This window comes from Papio anubis, chromosome 9 (genome assembly GCF_008728515.1).
Source record: "Papio anubis isolate 15944 chromosome 9, Panubis1.0, whole genome shotgun sequence".
Lineage (NCBI taxonomy): Eukaryota > Metazoa > Chordata > Mammalia > Primates > Cercopithecidae > Papio > Papio anubis.
In genome coordinates, this window is record NC_044984.1 from 88,100,640 (window position 1) to 88,119,756 (window position 19,117).

Here is a 19,117-nt window from a genome sequence, read left to right on the forward strand (position 1 = left end):
AAAAACTAGCCGGGCGTGGTGGCGGGCGCCTGTAGTCCCAGCTACTCGGAGGCTGAGGCAGGAGAATGGCCTGAACCTGGGAGGCGGAGCTTGCAGTGAGCCGAGATCGCACCACTGCACTCCAGCCTGGGTGACACAGCGCGAGACTCCGTCTCAAAAAAAAAAAAAAAAAAAAAAAAAAATGAATCAATGAATGTATTTATTGATCGACTGCCTCACTTCACAAAGGAATGTGAGGAAGGACACCCAACTTGGCATTTCTGTGTTTGTATTTGGGTCGTGCATTTTTTCTTGCTTTCCAAATTGAAAATGTGGTGGATGCAGTAGATAGGCCTTTAGTATCAGCCCTTCCCTCGTTTACTATACCTTTTTGTGTTTCTCAAGCTGGAAAGCTATAAACTACATGCTCTAGACATCCTTGCTGCTAATATTCTGCATCTGAAATTGATCTCACCAATTGCAGGCAGCAGAGCAATATTTGCAGGTGCTGTTTTCATGCTGCTGGCAAATGCAGCCGTGGAGACCACGGTTTTTTGCAGCAGTGTTCCAGTGTCCTGTTAATTGTTCTGTCGGTGTTGAGAGGTTGGGGACGAGGCATGGCAACTTCCTGATGCCATCTTCCTGATTGTGGGCAGGAGCCAGTATGGCAATCTTATCTTTGTAGTCATTCATGGATGTTCAGCCCTTCTCCAGTCTTTCCAATCATTTCAAATGTCCCGAATTCCCCCTGACAAATCCCTTTTTGACTAGGAGTAGCTAGCTGAGTGCTGCAACGAAATCCTGACAGACAGATTTGTAAACTTTTTGCGGACAGGAACCCTTGATATAAATAAATACCTTGCATTTTAATGGAGGGAAGCAGAGGGATAAACAAATGAATAAGTAAAAAGTTTTAATAAGATGGTGATACGTAAAAAATAAAGCTGGTTAAGGGAATGGGGAGTGCAGGAGATGAGCGCAGCTGTGTTGCCGTTTTAACCAGGTCAGAGAAGGCGTCTCTACCAGGGTGACTTTTGACCTGCCTCTCTGTTATGTCAATTGTGTGTAAGGCCCTGGTGTAGTTACTGTGTTAAAATGCAATGATTCAATTACTCCATTACTTAGATACCCTCTAAGTGACGCTACTGTTGTCCATCTCCCCGTGATTGAATTGTTTACCCACAGTAAACATGGCGGGAAGAGCTTCGATCCGACCCTTGAACACTCAATAAAAACGGCGACAGCACTTCCTGTGCTTGCCCTCAACAAAGATGGTGTCAACACTTCCTGTTTAGGGTTTTCGCCTTTAACAAAGATGGTGCTTATGGGGCAGGTTCCCTAACAGTCAGGATTCCGGTTGCAGTTTTTCTCCCCCGCCCCAAAGATACGTGGTTGCAGACGTAAGTAACAGGAATCCATTTTTTCTTGAAAGTCCTGCATTGTAGCGTCTGCGACCTGGGCCCTGCGGGGGCTTCCCCGCCCCACTAACTTGCTCTGCATTTCCGATCCGGGCCAAGGCTGGGTGGCTGCGGTAGTGCCGGAGGCCCGCTCTCCCCTTGGTCCGCTCTTAAGTTCATTCCCAGCACTCCCTCTTTAGCGGGTCAAATTGCGGGAGAAACCGCCCGTAGTCTTCCTGTTTGATACAAGGATTTCAGCGGCCGAGGCAGAGATTTTTAAAAAAGTTCCCAATGGGCGCTCACAGCCAAATGTGAACACCTCCCCCTCCTCACCTGTCAGCTCCTAAACTTTGCAGGGTTGCGAGGGGGAATGTGGGATCGGGTGTCGCCCAGCCGTGGTCGTACTGCCCGGGTGTATCTGAAGCCGCATCTGTCATCCCTACCTGCCTTCCCGGTCACTTGACCTTCACTGCCTTACACACAACCAAGCCACAGCACACGGGTGCAGGGGTGGTGGAAGTGCACCTTCAAATTGTGCCTGGCTACTGACCGGCGCTGGGGTGTTTTAAAGAAAAAAAATCCCATAAAATGTCCCATGCATGTGTGGCCACGACAGTGTTGTGCTGGAGATTCGGAATTCTTAGTGGGAAGGAATGGAGTCTGTGACTATATATTGTGTAAGGTTTATTGTAGACTGGGCACAAACAACAATTTTCTTACAGGTGATGGTGTACAGGTCTTTTAGCGAAAAGAGCCTTAAACTCTGTTCCTGCTGATTTCTGTCCTGCACTCCTGTTACTGATCAGGTTTTGCAAATACTTGTGATCAAAAAAGGGACACCTGCGCCCACTTTGGCAGTTTCTGCCGTGGTGGTGGTGGTGGTGGTGGTGGTGGTGCAGGTCTGATGAGGGCAATGTTAAAATAAAACCACGATTTCTTCTCCAGCATGTTAAAATTAATGCTGCTCTGTAATCTTCAGATGAAAATTGCTTTTTCGGAAGGGTCTCTGACCCACTTTTTTTTTTCTTTTTCCAAATTTCTTTATTGAACGAGGAATTGAGCTGGGACCCCACTGTGTGAAAAGCAGGAACAGAAAAGATGATTCATCTTCATTGTTGTTCATTATGTTAGGAAACATTCAAAGTTAACTTGGCTTGGCTTAACTCGTGAATTAAATACCATGACCTGGCACTCTGCCACGGTTTGAAGATATGCCTGACCTGAAGGAACTTACATTGCAGTGACACTGTCTTTCGGGCCACATCAGCATGTCTGTAATTTGAGCTGTGATTTCGGCTCTTTCCAGGGAGAAATGGAGGCCAGAGACAAGCAAGTACTCCGCTCACTTCGCCTGGAGCTGGGTGCAGAGGTATTGGTGGAGGGACTGGTTCTTCAGTACCTCTACCAGGAAGGAATCTTGACGGAAAACCATGTTCAAGAAATCAATGCTCAAACCACAGGCCTCCGGAAAACAATGCTCCTGCTGGATATCCTACCTTCCAGGGGCCCTAAAGCATTCGATACATTCCTAGATTCCCTACAGGAGTTTCCCTGGGTCAGGGAGAAGCTGAAGAAGGCAAGGAAAGAGGCCATGACCGACCTGCCTGCAGGTAGGCCTCAGAAAGATCACTTCAAACCAGCTCCAAAATGTTGTAATTATGCCCTTTGCTTTTTGGTTTGTTTATTTGTTTGTTTGTTTTTGAAACAGAGTCTCGCTCTGTCACCCAGGCTGGAGTGCAATGGCGTGATGTCGGCTCACTGCAACCCCTGCTTCCTGGGTTCAAGCAATTCACTTGCCTTCACCTCCCGAGTTGCTGGGAATACAGACTTGCGCCACCATGCCCTGCTAATTTTTGTGTTTTTAGTAGAGATGAGGTTTCACCATGTTGGCCAGGCTGGTCTCCAACTCCTTACCTCAGGTGATCCACCCACCTCAGCCTCCCAAAGTGCTGGGATTACAGGCGTGAGCCACCACACCTAGCCAGAACTCTGCCCTTTGGATTTGAAGTTGGGATGTAAGGCAGAACAAGGGTCAACGGTTGATGAAAGTGGGTAAGGAGTTGGGACTGAAGGGACATGACATTAGAGGCATAGGATCAGGAGGTGGCATTAGGAAGTGCAGGGAAGGAAGAATGAACCGTGACTGGGAGGTGAGGGAGGGAGCTCAGAGAATGCATTTAGAAATGCTTCCAGGGAAACCTGGCATGTCACTTGGGAAGCATGTTCTCATCAGAGAGTCAGGTCATATCTCAGCCGTTGGCATCAGGAACCATTTGGAAAGTGCAGATGGGAAAGCAGGCATTCAGCCTACTGACAAGTGATTTGTGAGGTGCCAGAGCTACCAGCTGGAAAAGGTCAGATTCGTGGAGGAGGAGACAGCCTCTAGGAAGGAAAGCCCTGTACCTGTCCCCTGGGCTGTCCCATGTGGCCAAAGGGGATTATTTTGAAGGCTGACTTAGTTTGTTTTTAAAGGTTATTCGTTTACAGTGTCCTTTTCAGTTTAGCTTTTGTTCAGACACCGGAGTATTTAATTTTGCAAAGAGCAATAGTTTGGGGAGGGTCTCAGTTTAATTTGAAGGAGAATTGGAAGCTGGAGAAGAGAGAAACAGTTCTGGTTCTGTTAGCCTGGCTTGTAGCAGGAAGAAGATGTGATATGGAAACACTTGCTTCTTCTTAACTTCCCTTGACTCTGTTTTACAAAGATGGAGGGGCAGAGAACTGAACTGGGAAAAATTAAAAATTGAAAAAAAAGTAATTGAAAGTTGACTTGCAAATTTTTAACAAAGTTAGAGAATCAAGGTTCTCTGGGGTTTGTGATAATAGTGATAGAACTATTCTGGTTTAGTGGGCCCCAGGCTTCATGTTGCTATTTTTTAAATACTGATTTAAAAAAAATGAATACTGATAATAAGACCACTTTTACTATTTTTGCTCCATGGACCTCATATTTTGACATATGTCTGAATACCTGATCAGCATGAGATAGCCAGCTAACTTTAGGAAGACCTGGTAAGATCCCAGTGGAAAAAGCAAAAGTATTTTCATTCCTAGCCTGGGCTCATTACAGGTAAATGTATCTTTAGGCTTTTTGAAATATTAGAAATAGCTGGCTTTTGAGGACCACTGGAATTCACTGCTTGGATTATCCTTACAAAATTAAATACTCCACATGTCTGAACAAAATGTGTCTAAGATGTTTTTATGACTCTATTGAAAGCAGAATAGATAACATAGAGTTGGCGAAATGTTAAAAATTATTGGTGCTTTCCTGATATTTGACTTAAGAGGTTTCTGCTGGCATCATATAGTTGGAAACAACAAAACAGGTGAACTGAAAGCCTTTCACTATCCAAATACTGAATTTAATTTTATGGTCATTTTGGGTGATACAAATCATGCTGTTGTATGTCATTCATAGAGGCATAATACCATTTTTTTTTTGAAATGGAGTTTCACTCTTGTTGCCCAGGCTGCAGTGCAACGGTGCAATCTCGGCTGACTGCAATCTCCTCCTCCTGGGTTTAAGCAATTCTTCTGCCTCAGCGTCCCGAGTAGCTGGGATTACAGGCATGCGCCACCACGCCTGGCTAATTTTGTATTTTTAGTAGAGATGGGGTTTCTCCGTGTTGGTCTGGCTGGTCTCAAACTCCCGACCTCAGGTGATCTGCCTACCTCGGCCTCCCAAAGTGCTGGGATTACAGGTGTGAACCACCATGCTCGGCCATAACCCCATTTTTATTTATTTGGATTCGTTCAGAGAGTTAGAAAGAATTAATGCTTTTTTTAACAAAATGATGAAAGTTACAGAGAAGCTAAGGAAAAATAGCTTTTTAAAAAAGCAAACAGAATGAAGCAGTACATGATGGGAAAAACTTGAGCATATCTGTGTAGAAGTTTAGAAAAATAAGGTTTTTCTCAAGATTTGTTAATTCTGTAGAAGGTTGGCTCTGAAACAAATTTGTACAGTCATAATTGTTTTACTTTTTATTGAGTAACACTGTGAGGATTTGATTTCTACATGTCTTTCAATATCTTCCACAGTGACAAGCATATAAACTCTTTTAAAAAAGACTTGTATTTATTAAATATTGACTATTTTAAATAATATTACAAAATATAAGTAAGATATGGAGAATAATGGTACAGCGAACACCCATCTCCCCATCACTCAGTTTAAGAAAAATAATATTACGATTGCCTTTAAGAACCCTGGGCACTCCTTCCCAAGCTTGTCTCATTCCCAACCCCCACTCAGTGAAAAGCCCTGAATTGGGGGTTTATCATTCATTCACTTCTTCACTGTATAGTTTTCTATCTCCTAAAAATCACTTTTAAAATCTTCATATGTGTTTGAAAATCCTGTATACCATAAGTTCTAGAGGGGTGTGTGTGTGTGTGTGTGTGTATGTATATGTATATATATATATGTAAAGATATATGTAAAGGAAAGGGTGGAAGCAATGGAAGAAATGATGCATTGAAACTTGATAGTTAACACCTTCTCTTGTTTCAGACCTTAAAATATTTTTTAAATGTTTAAAGTAATTTAATTGGTGGCACTATTTTAATTCTAAAATTAAATCGGGATTTACTGAATTGGAAACCTAGGTTTTGTTCTTTTGTAAATCCTGGGAAGAGTATTGGAGTTGAAATTCCTTCAATTTAACGTCCCTATAAAAAAGAAATCCAGAACCTACTGCCTAAGACCCCGGTGCTTCTCCAGTGTTGTAATAGAGGAATTTTAATAAGATTTAAAATAGTCCACTTAAATTTTTGTAAAGATATCTTTGAGTTTTGAGGAACTAGACTACAGGCGACTTTGTGTACTCATTAACCTCTTAATGTATGTACACATTAAACTCTTCTTACCTTTTCCTCATTTTGATCATACTTATTAATTAATTTGTAAGGCTTCAGTAGTCTTCTCTTGGGAGGCCTTGAGAACAAATGGGAAGGAATAGCCTTCTTTTTAGCCAAGAGATTGGTCCTTCTCTAAGAATGAACTGATTTTATCTTATTAAAATTTTCTTGTGTTGGTCTTCCCAGAGATGCTTGGTTTCTCCTTTATTGGTTTGTTGTTTTAATTTTTGTTGTTTCACTTGTAAATTTTGAGCTGTCTGAGAGGCTTTATTTTGGTGATTGATCCTGGTTAGTTGCTTTTTACTTACGTGCTGGATGTAATTTTTTTAGAGTATTGAAATGTATCGTGTTCTTCTCTACTCTTCTGAACCCCACCCCCATCAAATCTCAAAGCATACAAAAACACCCTAAACCTTTTGATTCTCTCAGAATCTGCCTAGGTGACTGGTCTCCCAATCTCTGTTAGGAAAAAAAAAAAGGTCTAAGTTGTGAAAGTTGTTAATGGATCATTGGTTTTGTGTTTTTCTCACCCTGTGACGACGCTTACCTTTTAAAAGAGGAATTCTGGTGATCAAATGACTTAATCCACCTTGGCACCGTGGAAAGAACACTTCATGGTTTGTCTCTCTGGCTGAGGTCACATACTAGACATTAGATCAGTTGGAAATCCTCTGTGGGCTCCTGTCGGGTCATTTAGGAGATAGAGACAGTGCTGTATCTGGGTGAAGGCAGCCTGTGCCTGCCTGCCTGGCTTCTCACTGCTCATGGGGCCTGTCCACGCTGACAACTCCCTCCAGTGCCTGAGCTAATCTGGATCTGGAAAGGAGGTTGATGGCAGCCCAGCCTCCCCGTCTGGTGGGACTCAGCGTAAATCATGGTGGGAGTGACTCCTGGGCCACAGGACCCCCTGTTCCACTGTGTTGGCCCTGGCTGTGGGTCTGGGTGTCTGCCATGATTCTCTGCCTGGTAACTCTGCCTTTTACCCCAGTCTTCCTTTAAGCTTGGAAGTGTTTTTGTTTTTCTCTCCTCCGTTGGTTTGATTCCTGCTTTATATCTTCTTAGCCACGCGACAGCGAAGAACAGAGCTCTGGGAACACAGCTCAGTGTCTCCAGCATCAGCATTGAATGTCTCAACTCTTGAGCCTGTTGGAATGGCTGTCCCTAAGCTGACACTTGCTTCAATCTTCTGGACTTGACCTTGTCCTCCCCATAGACTCTGTGCACTGGACTCCCTGGTGGCTCGTACAGCAGCGGTGCGCAGGACTGGCTAGTCCGTTTCCCCTCTACCTGTGGGCTCCAGGGCTCTGCCTGCCCCTTGTGGCGCCAGCCTTGACTGACGACGCAGAACCACACCTGTCGCCCTCCTGAGATACACTCTAGCTCTGAGTTGCATCCTTGGATGCAGCTGAAGTCACTGAGCTCTTAATGGCAGACATTTTAGATATTGTGATGGGTTTATGAGAGAGGTTTCTAGCTTGGGATTCTTTTCATAGTTTCCTCCAATCATACCATGTAATTGACCTTGCTCTACATGGAAGTTCAGTGTTGATCTCAGTGTATCTAGCTTGCGGTCTATCCACGTACTTCCACTGTGGCTGAGTAGTGTTTGCCTAGTGGCTCCTGTATGCTACAGCGAGAACAGTGGATCAGCATCCATATCTAGACCCTTCCCTCTGGTAAACGGAGAGTCTGCAGAGAGCCCAGATTTCTGTGTGTACCCAGCCCGATGTTCATATACTTCCTGAGGACCTACTGCATGCGGGTGCTGGGTATATAAAGACAAATGGAGGATCTCCAGATCAGCTGAGGGCATTCATGCGTTCATCCAGCAAATATTTGCTGAGTATCGACCATGTGCTAGATCAGAGGATCCCAGCGTTTTTGGCACCAGGGACTGGTTTTGTGGAAGACAATTTTCAACCAGTGGGGGAATTGGGGGGAATGATGGTTTTGGGATGAAACTGTTCCCTTAGATTATTACCAGGCGTTAGATTCTCATAAGGAGCCTGCGACCTAGATCCCTGGCATGCGCAGTTCACAACAGGTTCACGCTCCTATAAGAGTCTAATGCCGCTGCTGATCCGACAGGAGGCGGAGCTCAGGTAGTAATCCTCGCTTGCCCGCCACTTCCTGCTGTGCAGCCCGGTTCCTAAGAGGCCACGGACCGGTATGGGGGTTGGGGACCCCTGTGCAAGACAGTAGGTGCTGGAGATATAACAGTAAGCAAAACAACGCCCTTGTTTTCATGGAGTTCACTGTATTCTAGTAGCGGGAGGGGATAAGGGCAGGGACAGATAATCAGCAAATGAATAAATAACATTTGGTGGTGAAGAGCGCTATGAAGAGAAGCAGTGTGTGTGGTGGTGGGGGTGGTCAGGAAAAGCCTCTCTGATGAGGGGACACTGAGCAGAGAACTGAGTTTGGCCGCAGAGTTGATACAGGGAGGAGAGCTTTCAGATAGAGGGGACCACAAATACACAGGAAGTCGAGTGGGAGCCACAGGTGACAATGTGGCTAATAAGACACCTTCCTCCCTGGGATGAATCACATTCCACATCAGCAGAGGCTCCGTGGCTACCGTTTGCTGCGCTTCTCAACATGTGAGATGTGTGTGCAGCCGTGATCTTGGGTGACTCGTAGCATGACTTTAGTTGATATGTGGATGTGGGATTAAGTAATCTTGAATTACATGATGAGAAAGTTATTTCCTTTCTATTTCTGTTTCAGTTCATGTAAGAATGATAAGAGGTCCTCATGCTTAAAGGCTCTGGGCAACAGTATTTAGCTAGAATCTAGTTGTATTGCTTTTTTTGTGTGTGTCAACTTAATGGCTTCCTTCCATTTATGGCAAGCAAAACTTTTCTATTTATGAAGTTCTTTTAAAAATACATGTATTTTTAGAGAGTAGAATTGTGGTTATTAGAGACTGGGAAGGGTATGAGGGAGGCAAGCATAGGGGAGGTTGGTTAATGGATACAAAATTACAGCTAGATAGGTGGAATAAGTTCTAATGTCCTAGCACTGTAGGGTGAATATGGTTAACAGGAATTTATTATATGTTTTCAAAATGCTAGAAGAAAGGATTTTGAATATTCCCAACACAAAGAAAGAATAAATGTTTGAGGTGATGGATGTACTAATTGCCCTTATAAGATCATTACACATTGTATGCATGTATTGAAATATCACCCCGTATCCCATAAATATGTACAAGTATTATGTATCAACTGAAAATAAAAAGAAAAAAGTTACATAGGAGTATTGAATAGGAAATAAGATTGAAAGTATACCAAATTATTTAGGAAAAAAACATTACTTATATTTAAGTAGAAATGCGTCAACATAAAGGAGACTATAAGAAAATAGGCCGGGCACGGTGGCTCACGCCTGTAATCCCAGCACTTTGGAAGGCCGAGGCGGGCAGATCACCTGAGGTCAGGAGTTTGAGACCAGCCTGGCCAACATGGTAAAACTCCCATCTCTACTTAAAATACAAAAATTCACCAGGTGTGGTGGCAGGTGCCTGTAATCCTAGCTACTAGGGAGGCTGAGGCAGGAGAATCACTTGAATCCAGGAGGCGGAGATTGTAGTGAGCCGAGATTGCGCCATTGCATTCCAGCCTGGGGTACAAGAGTGATTTGTCTCAAAAAAAAAAAAGGAAATAATGGCTGGGCATGGTGGCTTATGCATGTAATCCCTGCACTTTGGGAGGCTGAGGCGAGTGAATCACTTGAGGTCAGGAGTTAGAGACCAGCCTGGCCAACATGGTGAAACCCCGTCTCTACTAAAAATACAAAAATTAGCTGGGCGTGGTGGCACGTGCCTATAATCCCAGCTACTAGGGAGGCTAAGGCAGGAGAATCACCTGAACCTGGGAGGCGGAGGTTGCAGTGAACAGAGACTGTGGCACTGAACTCCGGCCTGGACAACAGAGTGAGACTCAATCTCAAAAAACAAACAAAAAGAAAAAGAAAATGGTGTGAGGATGTGACCAAAAGTTGCTTTTTATCATATTTTTTTTAATTTGAAAAGAAAAGACAGGCATTTGGGGGAGGAGCCTCTCACCTGGCTGGCATAAAGCAGGAAGGCTCCAGTTCTAGTATAGATAGAAGATAGAGCTGTATTCCTGATGCTTCACAGTTTTGCTCTTTCAATTTATGCACAGTGACAGGAACTGGTTAAATTAACTAGAATTTCAAAATTCATAAGTTCTCTAAATTTTAAACACATTTACTTGCTAGTGAAACAAAGTCAGCAAGATGGAGCCATATGCTGGTATTATGAATTTTAGAACTGGGTGGGACTCACAGATCATCTAATTTTTCTCTGAGAAAACAGAGGCCTAGGGAGATTAAGTCAACTTGCCCATGATCACACAGCTAGTTAATGTAATTTATTACTGGGACTAGAATCCAGGCCTTGCAACTCTTGATTTAGAACTTTTTCTGCTGCACAATCTTGGCTTCCCACTGAGTTTGAAATGGAATTGTATTATGCTTCAGTGTTAATAATTGAAAGAGCCTTTTAAAAAATTGTACTAAGGCTTTTTTTTTTTTTTTTTCATTTTAAGAGGATAATTTCCAAGGGCCTTTAGAGGTATGCTGGAATGAGATTTTACTAAAATATTTTATTTTTATGAATGCTAATTTTAGTCATTTAAAAGGAAATGATGATCGTTCAGTACTGCATTCTATCAGAAGATTTTTTTCTCCCTACCTCTGCAAGGCTGACATAAAGGAAAAGCGGAAGACTTTTATCGAGTATTTATGGGACTGATGAAATAATGCATCTGTTGGCAGCTAATTCCAGGTCTTTCTAGGAATAGCAAACATGTGACAGGTCTTGCCCCAGCAAAGATGCCTCCATTTCACTTTAAAACATGGATTTGGTATTCTTTTCACTTAGAAATTCTGACTATCTCTTTTTTTCTCCCTTCTGTGGACATAGAGATCATTCGGCTGCATGAGACATTGTATTGACCATCAGGGTTGATTTAACTCAGTGTTTCTCAACTGTGGCTATGCTTTGGAATCACCTGGGGAGCTTTTACAAAACTGCTGATGCCCGGGCTGTACTCCAGGTGAATCCCTTAAACAATCTCTGGAGGGTGGGGTCTAGGCAATGATGTTAAAGGTACACACGGGCATGCCCCTGAGTAAGCCAGGCACGCGTACACATGCTTCCTGAGGTCATCTTAAATTGCAGCCAGGGTTGAGAACCTTGAGATCTGACCAGCTGGCTAGGGGCGTGCCTCCTTCCTCATTCATTGCTTCCAAGTTCTTGCTTCTCAAAGCTGTGTACTGGCTTGAAGCATTCTTCTTATTTTTAGGTAGCACCAGATGGAAAGGTGGTAGGAATCAGGGTGTAGAGGGATATTAGTTTGCAAATTCTTTTATTCCTTAAATTTCCTGAGCATTGTTGCTCAAGAATGTTCCAGAATCTCAGATTCCATACAGTGGGAGATGCTACTACCAACATTAAAATCCATTAGAGCTCTATGGGGATATATAGGCTACACACGTGAGGCAACAATTGGAGGATTTTGGATTGCTGGTGAATTTGAATTTGGGAATTATTTTTATTGCTATTCACATCGTTTAGTACAATCATTACAAACTACATGCAGTACCTTGTGCTCTGTAGATCAGGTTATGTCCAAATGGACACAGAATCTCCTGCTGAAGAACGAGTTGCATGTTCCTCTCAGTTAAAAAGTGAGCCGAAGATGGCTTGAGGATGGAAGAGAGAAGGAGAGACAAATGGCCAGTTGGGAAGAGTGGGACTGGCTTAGTCTTTCGGACTGGCTGTCTGTCTGCTCGTGGTCTTTGTTTGTAATTAAAAACGAATTTCAGGCGGGCACGCTCCATGCCTGTAATTCCAACACTGTGGCATTCAAGGTGGAGGAACATGAAGTCAGGAGTTCGAAGACTGTTTGAAAGGCAACATGGAAAACCCTGTTTCTACTAAAATATTAGTAAAGGTGGGGTGGCTGCGCATGCCCATATCCCAGCTACTTGGGTGGCTGAGTGCCAAGTGAACGCCAACCCAGGAGGTGGAGGCTGGTGAGCCAAGAGCACTTCCATCCTGGGTACAGAGTGCTGAGATCCTGGTTCAAAAAAAAAAAAAAAAAAAAAAAAAAATCAGTCTCCTGTGCCCCATGTTGAATCAGCTAACATCAGTAAAATAATCAGTCATAGTAGCTCATGGGGACTTACTGTCTGCCAGCTATATTTTAAGCCCTTTGTGTTTATTAATTCATTTAATTCTGACAATAACTTGATGAGGGAGGTGATGTTATTACCCTCAACATGAGTAAAAATGTAAAACATAGAAATACAAATAATCGGTTGAAAGTCACACACATAAGGCCAATTCTACCTACCGATCTACATCCGATAAAAGCACTTTCCCATTCGTGTTTTCTCCTCTTCCTAATTCTGATAACCTGTGGCTGTTCCAGAGCCCATCACCCTCATTCTTCTTCAGGAGTTCCCCCACTTCCAGTTTCTTCCAGACACACAGACTCAGGAGCCTTTCTCTTTCTTGCCTCTTGTCCTAAGGCTGATTCCTGGTTGGTATCTCTCTCTCCTATCTCTCATTTTATGCTTTTTTTTTTTTGTTGTTGTTGTTGGGAGAAGGCTAGGCTCTAATGGAAGACCATATGGCGGGGAGGGGTCATGGAACAGAGCCCCTGAATCTCTCCCATTTCGACTTGCTACTTTGAGAGTGAAAAAAAAAAAGACTAAATCTCCTTGGCTGTGATCAGGAGATAGTGTGTTGGCTCCCCTGATACTGGAATCCAGTCCCACTTTTGCAGCTCTTAAATCATGCTATCTAAAGCTGTCAGTTCCAATAACCAGCTTTTCTGGTGATGCAGCTTCAGAGTTTCACCAAATGCATAGCAAGGTAGTGTTCTCTTTTTATGGGTATAGTTCAGACTTGTAGGCTGCTGTTGTAGCTAGCTGTAGGAATGTTTGCTTTACATAATTTTAATAGGCAGCTGTGTTTATACTTGTTCCTCAGTTTAAGCAGTAAGGAGTGTATATATACTATTCTTTGGGGGCATTTCCCCCAGACTAAAAAAAAGAAAAAAGGGTATGTTGTGTTTTTTCAAACAGTAAATTTTAATTGAAAAGGAATGTAGTTTCTAGAAGAAGTTTGGGGCAGGTTTTACTCCTAGGCTTTATTTTGTTAATGTTATGAAAGAAATTTTAACTCCTTCTAAGAAGTGCCAAGTTGACAATTCCTGGAAATGTTCATGTTCTATATCTATTTATGCTCAGCACCGTAGCAGAGAGGGTGGCAATACCATTACCAAAATAATACCGCCGAGATGTACTAAGTGGCAAATGAGAGCCTTGTGGTTTTATAACCTAAATAAAAGACTTTAGAAGCATCTCTTAATTCTACCATTTGTTGATAAGGTCTGTGGGTGCTGAATAGTAATGGCGAAGTTGCTGTGGAGAATTAGAGATCAAGTAGAGCGTATCTGCAGTGACTTGTCCTGTTACTAGAACTATAGAAGGTTAGAGCTGGAAGGGATCTTAGAAACACTTTATAGATGAGGAAACGAAGGGATATCCAAGTCTAACAGCATGCATATGGGTTCTTCTGTTCAAATAGTAGAACTTTGTATAACATAAAAATAGGAATCTCTCTGAAATATATTGGGTAGTTCACATCTTTGAAGGAATGATAAAGGTTTCAGGGCTTAATAAGGGCAGGAATGAGGCAACAGTTGGGGATCTCAGGCCATCAGATGGTCATCTCCAATCAAGTTTCTACACTGTACCTTGCCTCCAGATTCAGACTATTGGCCAAACCTGAAGGAAGGGTCATGAGCCCTTCCCCTGGGACACCAGAATCACCTGAAGTGGGGAAAGGAAGTTCCAAAAGAGAGAGGTGAAAGCTGATTGAAGCAAAAGTTGTCTACTGTGTCATCCTCCTTCTTTTTGGATTGACTAGGTCTCACGCCCATGGGCCTGGAAAAAAAATGATAGCTGTTTAAAGGAGGAAGATGCTCTACATCTTCTTCACACAGCAAGGCCCAGGTTGAAGACCAAAGGTGGTAGATAAACACTGGAGAGCAGTTTTTGGAGCAGCATAGGTCTCCTTAAACCTTTCCAAAATCAGAATATATTGGGGAAGAAAAATGGATTGAGAATGTCGATGTAAAGAGGAGGTTTAGAAAGAGAATTTGAATTGGGTACTGGCCTAAGGACTTTAGATATATAAACTCACTTTATCGTCATAATGGCCCTTTGAAGTAGATACTACTGTTATTTGCATTTCACAGATGAGGAGACTAAGGTGTTAGATAAATTGCTCAAGGTCACACAGCTTGGCAGTAGCAGAGCTGAGGTTCGAACACTGACAGTCTGGCTCACAGTCTATGCTTCTAATCACTAGAGTCATGTCTCTATCAGTCTACTACCAGTTTTTAGATCTGATTGGAGTCACATAGCTTAGATGACCTGACCTGGGCTAGCTGCAGCTTCTTTATTTTCTGACCTTTGCTTGCCTCAGGTCTCACATATATCTGGGCATTTTCATTATGTGTATGTCAGTCTCTTTTTTAACAGTTACCAAACTTTTAAAAATACCAAAGAAAACGAAAGATGTTTTCTAAGAAATATGATTAGGTAAAATAAAGGTTTTGAATGTGATTGACATGGACATTTTTGTTAATTTAGTTTTTAAACGTATCTCTTCCCTTTCAGTCTCTTTATTATTAATTAGTCATGTGCTACCAGCAAATGTGCCTTTTCAAGCCTTTCATATTTGTTTGAGCCCTTTTACTCCATCATGTGCCAGTCATGATTCATTCAGGAGACAGAAACCACACAGTAATTTAAATAGGGAAAACTTAATATAAATAATTTATTTATTTATTTCTTTTTTTTTTTTTGAAACGGAGTTTCACTCTTGTCACCCAGGCTAGAGTGCAATGGCGCGATCCTGGCTCACTGCAACCTCCACCTCCCGAATTCAAGCAATTATCCTGCCTCAGCCTTCCGAGTAGCTGGGATTACAGGTGCCCGCCACCACGCCTGGCTACTTTTTATATTTTTAGTAGAGACGAGGTTTCACCATGTTGGCCAGGCTGGTCTCGAACTCCTGACCTCAGGTGATCTGCCCACCTTGGCTTCCCAAAGTGCTGGGATTACAGGTATGAGCCACCGTGCCCGTCCAATATAAAGAATTTTTAACTGGTGAAAAGCAAACCATGGTTGACCACTAAATGGGGTAAAAGAGGTCTCTAAGTAATACAGAAATCACAAATGTTGGAAGCTACTTTTTCTGAGGTTGAAAGATAGTGCAGGATACAGTTACAAAGAATGTGGAGGAGGGCCCACCCCACCTCTAAGGCTGAGATTCAGACTTTAGTGGAGTTGAAGTGACTATCACACTAGCTGGTCTGTAAGAGCAGCAGCCTACCTGGTAGCTAACTTCAAGAAAATACAGAGAAATAATTGCATGAAGTCAGAAAAATAATAAATGACCAAAATGAGAAATTTAACAGATTGAAATTATTTTAAAAAATTAAATAGAAATTCTGGAGCTGAATTAGGAAAAATAACTAATGCATGCAGGCTTAATACCTAGCTGATGGATTGATAGGTGCAGCAAACCACCATTGTCTCACATGTCCGTTTGAGGAGACCACCAAACAGACTTTGTGTGAGCAACATGGCTGTTTATTTCACCTGGGTGCAGGTGAGCTGAGTCTGAAAAAGGAGTCAGCAAAGGGTGGTGGATTATCATTAGTTCTTATAGGTTTTGGGATAGGCGGTGGAGTTAAGAGCAATATTTTGGGGGCAGGGGGTGGATCTCACAAATTGGATCTTCAGTTGCTTCAGGCCATCTGCATGTATATGCGCAGGTCACAGGGGATATGATGGCTTAGCTTAGGCTCAGAGGCCTGACATTCCTATCTTCTTATATTAATAAGAAAAATAAAACAAAATAGTGGTAAAGTGTTGGGGCAGCAAAAATTTTTGGGGTTGGTATGGAGAGATAATGGGTGATGTTTCTCAGGGCTGCTTCAAGCAGGATTAGAGGCGGCGTAGGAACCTACAGCGGGAGAGATTCAACTGAAGAAAGATTTTGGGGTAACTGGTGATATTGTGGGGTTGTTAGAAGGAGCATTTGTCATATAGGATTATTGGTGATGGGTCTGGATGCGGTTTTGTATGAATTGAGAAACTAAATGAAAGACACAAGGTCTGAATAAAAGAAGGAGAAAAATAGGTATTAAAGGACTAAGAATTGGGAGTATCCAGGACTTCCAATTAGTGAGTGTCCAAGGGGGTTCAATGTTACTGTTTGCTTGGTTGGTGAGTTTTTGGGCTCTATCCTTGAGTTTTTTTATGTTGTCATATACCAGACCAGATTGATTTAGGTAAAAACAACACTCTTCATTTAAAAATATAGAGTCCTCTTTTTTTAGCAGTGAGTAAGTCGAGGCCTTGGCGATTTTGGAGGAAAGAGAAATGCAAAGCCAGCAATTGTTTGTTAAAGAAGGATTACAAACGGCTAGGAGATTGTGAGTTTGATAGTGTGGTGGAGATAGCTGGGGAGAGGTAGAGGGTGGCATAAGAATGGGAATGAGAATAAGAGTGAGTATAAAAGTAAAGAATAGGACTTAATCAGGGTGAAAGTATTGGAGTGTACTTTGTCACTGAAGATCTTCTATCCACTTAAAGAGAGACTTAAAGGTGGCAGTTGGAAGTAAAACCAGGCGCCACTGAATACCAAGAGCCTGAGAAACTGCTTCGGTGATTTGACTGATAAAGGCCAGTCCGTTATCGGACTGTATAGAGGTGGGAAGGCCAAACTGAGGAATTGTATCTGACAAAAGGGAAGAAATGACCGTGGTGGCCTTCTCAGACCCTGTGGGAAAGGCCTCTACCCATCCAGTGAAAGTGTCTACCCAGACCAAAAGGTATTTTAGTTTCCTGACTCGAGGCATGTGAGTAAAGTCAATTTGCCAGTCCTGGGCAGGGGCAAATCCCTGAGCTTGATGTGTAGGGAAGGGAGGGGGCCTGAACAATCCCGGAGGGGTAGTAGAATAGCAGATGGAACACTGAGAAGTGATTTCCTTGAGGATAGATTTCCATGATGGAAAGGAAATGAGAGGTTCTAAGAGGCAGGCTAGCGGCTTGTAACCTACATGGAAAAGGTTATGAAATGACAATAGAATAGAAGGGACCTGTGATGCTGGAAGGAGATATTTTCCTTGGTCCAAGAACCATTTGTCTTGTGTGGGAAGAGATTGATAGGTGGAAGTTTCAGTGGGGGAATAGGTGGGAGTGACCGATGAGAAGGAGAAAAACTGGCATGAGGGATATAAGTTGGAATGCTAGCTGCTTTTTTAGATACCTTATCAGCATAAGCGTTGTCCTGAGCAATGGGATCTGATGCCTTTTGATGGCCTTTGCAGTGAATGACTCCTTTGGAAGTAAAGCGGCCTTGAGAAGAGTTTTTATTGAAGAGGCATTAATGATGGAGGACCCTTGGATAGTGAGGAAACCTCTTTCAGCCCATATAACAGCATGGTGGTGCAAGATATGGAAGCCATATTCAGAGTCAGTATAAATATTGATGCATAGTCCCTTTACAAGGGTGAGGGCTTGAGTTAAGGCAATGAGTTCAGCTTGCTGAGAAGTAGTGGAGAGGGGCAGAGTGGTAGCCTCAATGATAGATGTGGAAGATACCATAGCATAGCCTGCCTTTGCTACTGAGTGGCGATTAGGCCTGGTGGAACTGCCATCAATAAACCAAATGTGTTCAGGGTGAGGAACAGGAAAGAAGGAAATATGGGGAAATGGGGTGAATGTCATGTGGATCAGAGAGATACAGTCATGGGGATCAGGTGTGGTATCTGGAATAATGTGGGAGGCCGGATTGAAGTCCGGGCCAGGAACAATGGTAATTGTGGGAGAGTCAACAAAGAGTATAGCTGAAGGAGCCAGGAAGCAGAAAGTGTATGTATCAGGTGTGAGGAAGAAAATAGATTTTGGAAGTTAGGAGAGCTGTAGAGAGTGAGTTGAGCACAGTTTGTGATTTTGAGGGCCTCTAAAAGTATTAGGGCAGCAGCAGCCACAACACGCAGACTTGAGGGCTAGGCTAAAACAGTAAGGTCAAGTTGTTTGGACAGAAAGGCTACAGGGTGTGGTCCTGGCTTTTGTGTAAGAACTCCAACTGCACAGCCCTGCACTTTGGCTGTGTGTAATGAAAAGTGTTGGGATGAGTTAGGGAGAGCTAGTGTGGGGGCAGCTTCTAGGCCTGTTTTTAAGGAACGGAAAGAGGAGTGGCAAAAGGATTTAGGATCTATGGGGTCAGCTAGGTTTGGTTTTGTGAGTTTATATAATGATTTACTCAGCATGGTAAAACTAGGTATCCAAAGGCAGAAGTAGCTAACCATGCTTAGGAAGGAAAGCAGTTGTTGTTGATGGCTTAGCTTGAGCTCAGAGGCCTGACAACCATGGCACACATTTACCTATGTAACAAACCTGTATATCCTGCACATGTAGTCCAGAACTTAAAGTAAAAATTAAAATTAAATTCTGGAGCTGAAATAAAACTTAACGGACTGAAAAATGCAATAGAGAGTATCAACAGCATAATTTATCAAGCAGAAGAAAGAATCTGTAAACTTGAACACGTTATTTAAAATTACAGTTGGAGGAGAAAAAGAATGAAAAGGAACGAAGAAAGCTTATGATATTTATGAGACACCATCAAAAGAACAAACATTTGAGTAATAGAAATTAAGGCAGAGGAAGAAAGACAATGTGGTAGAAAGCTGTTTTAAAGAAATATTAGCAGAAAACTTTCCAAATCTGGGGAAAGATATAATATCCAGGTACAGGAAGGT

At 42.7% G+C, this 19,117-nt stretch overlaps 1 protein-coding gene across 21 annotated transcripts in view; it reads left to right on the forward strand.

Annotated features, from left to right (window-relative positions):
* The first annotated feature begins 682 nt into the window (after window positions 1-682).
* Window positions 683-19,117, forward strand: part of CRADD (CASP2 and RIPK1 domain containing adaptor with death domain) — a 188,131-nt gene continuing 169,696 nt past the window's right edge. For 3 of the 21 annotated variants that reach the window (XR_001892876.3, XM_021922765.2, XM_021922768.2), the window contains exons 1-2: window positions 683-1,379; window positions 2,683-2,986. Coding sequence is in view for 13 of the 21 variants with exons in the window: in XM_021922765.2 (XP_021778457.1) it covers window positions 2,689-2,986 (298 nt within the window). In the remaining 8 variants the exon portion in view is untranslated. The remainder of the gene's footprint in view (window positions 1,380-2,682; window positions 2,987-19,117) is intronic. The other 18 variants (XR_002515777.2, XR_002515778.2, XM_021922767.2 and 15 more) reach the window with 12 other exon arrangements.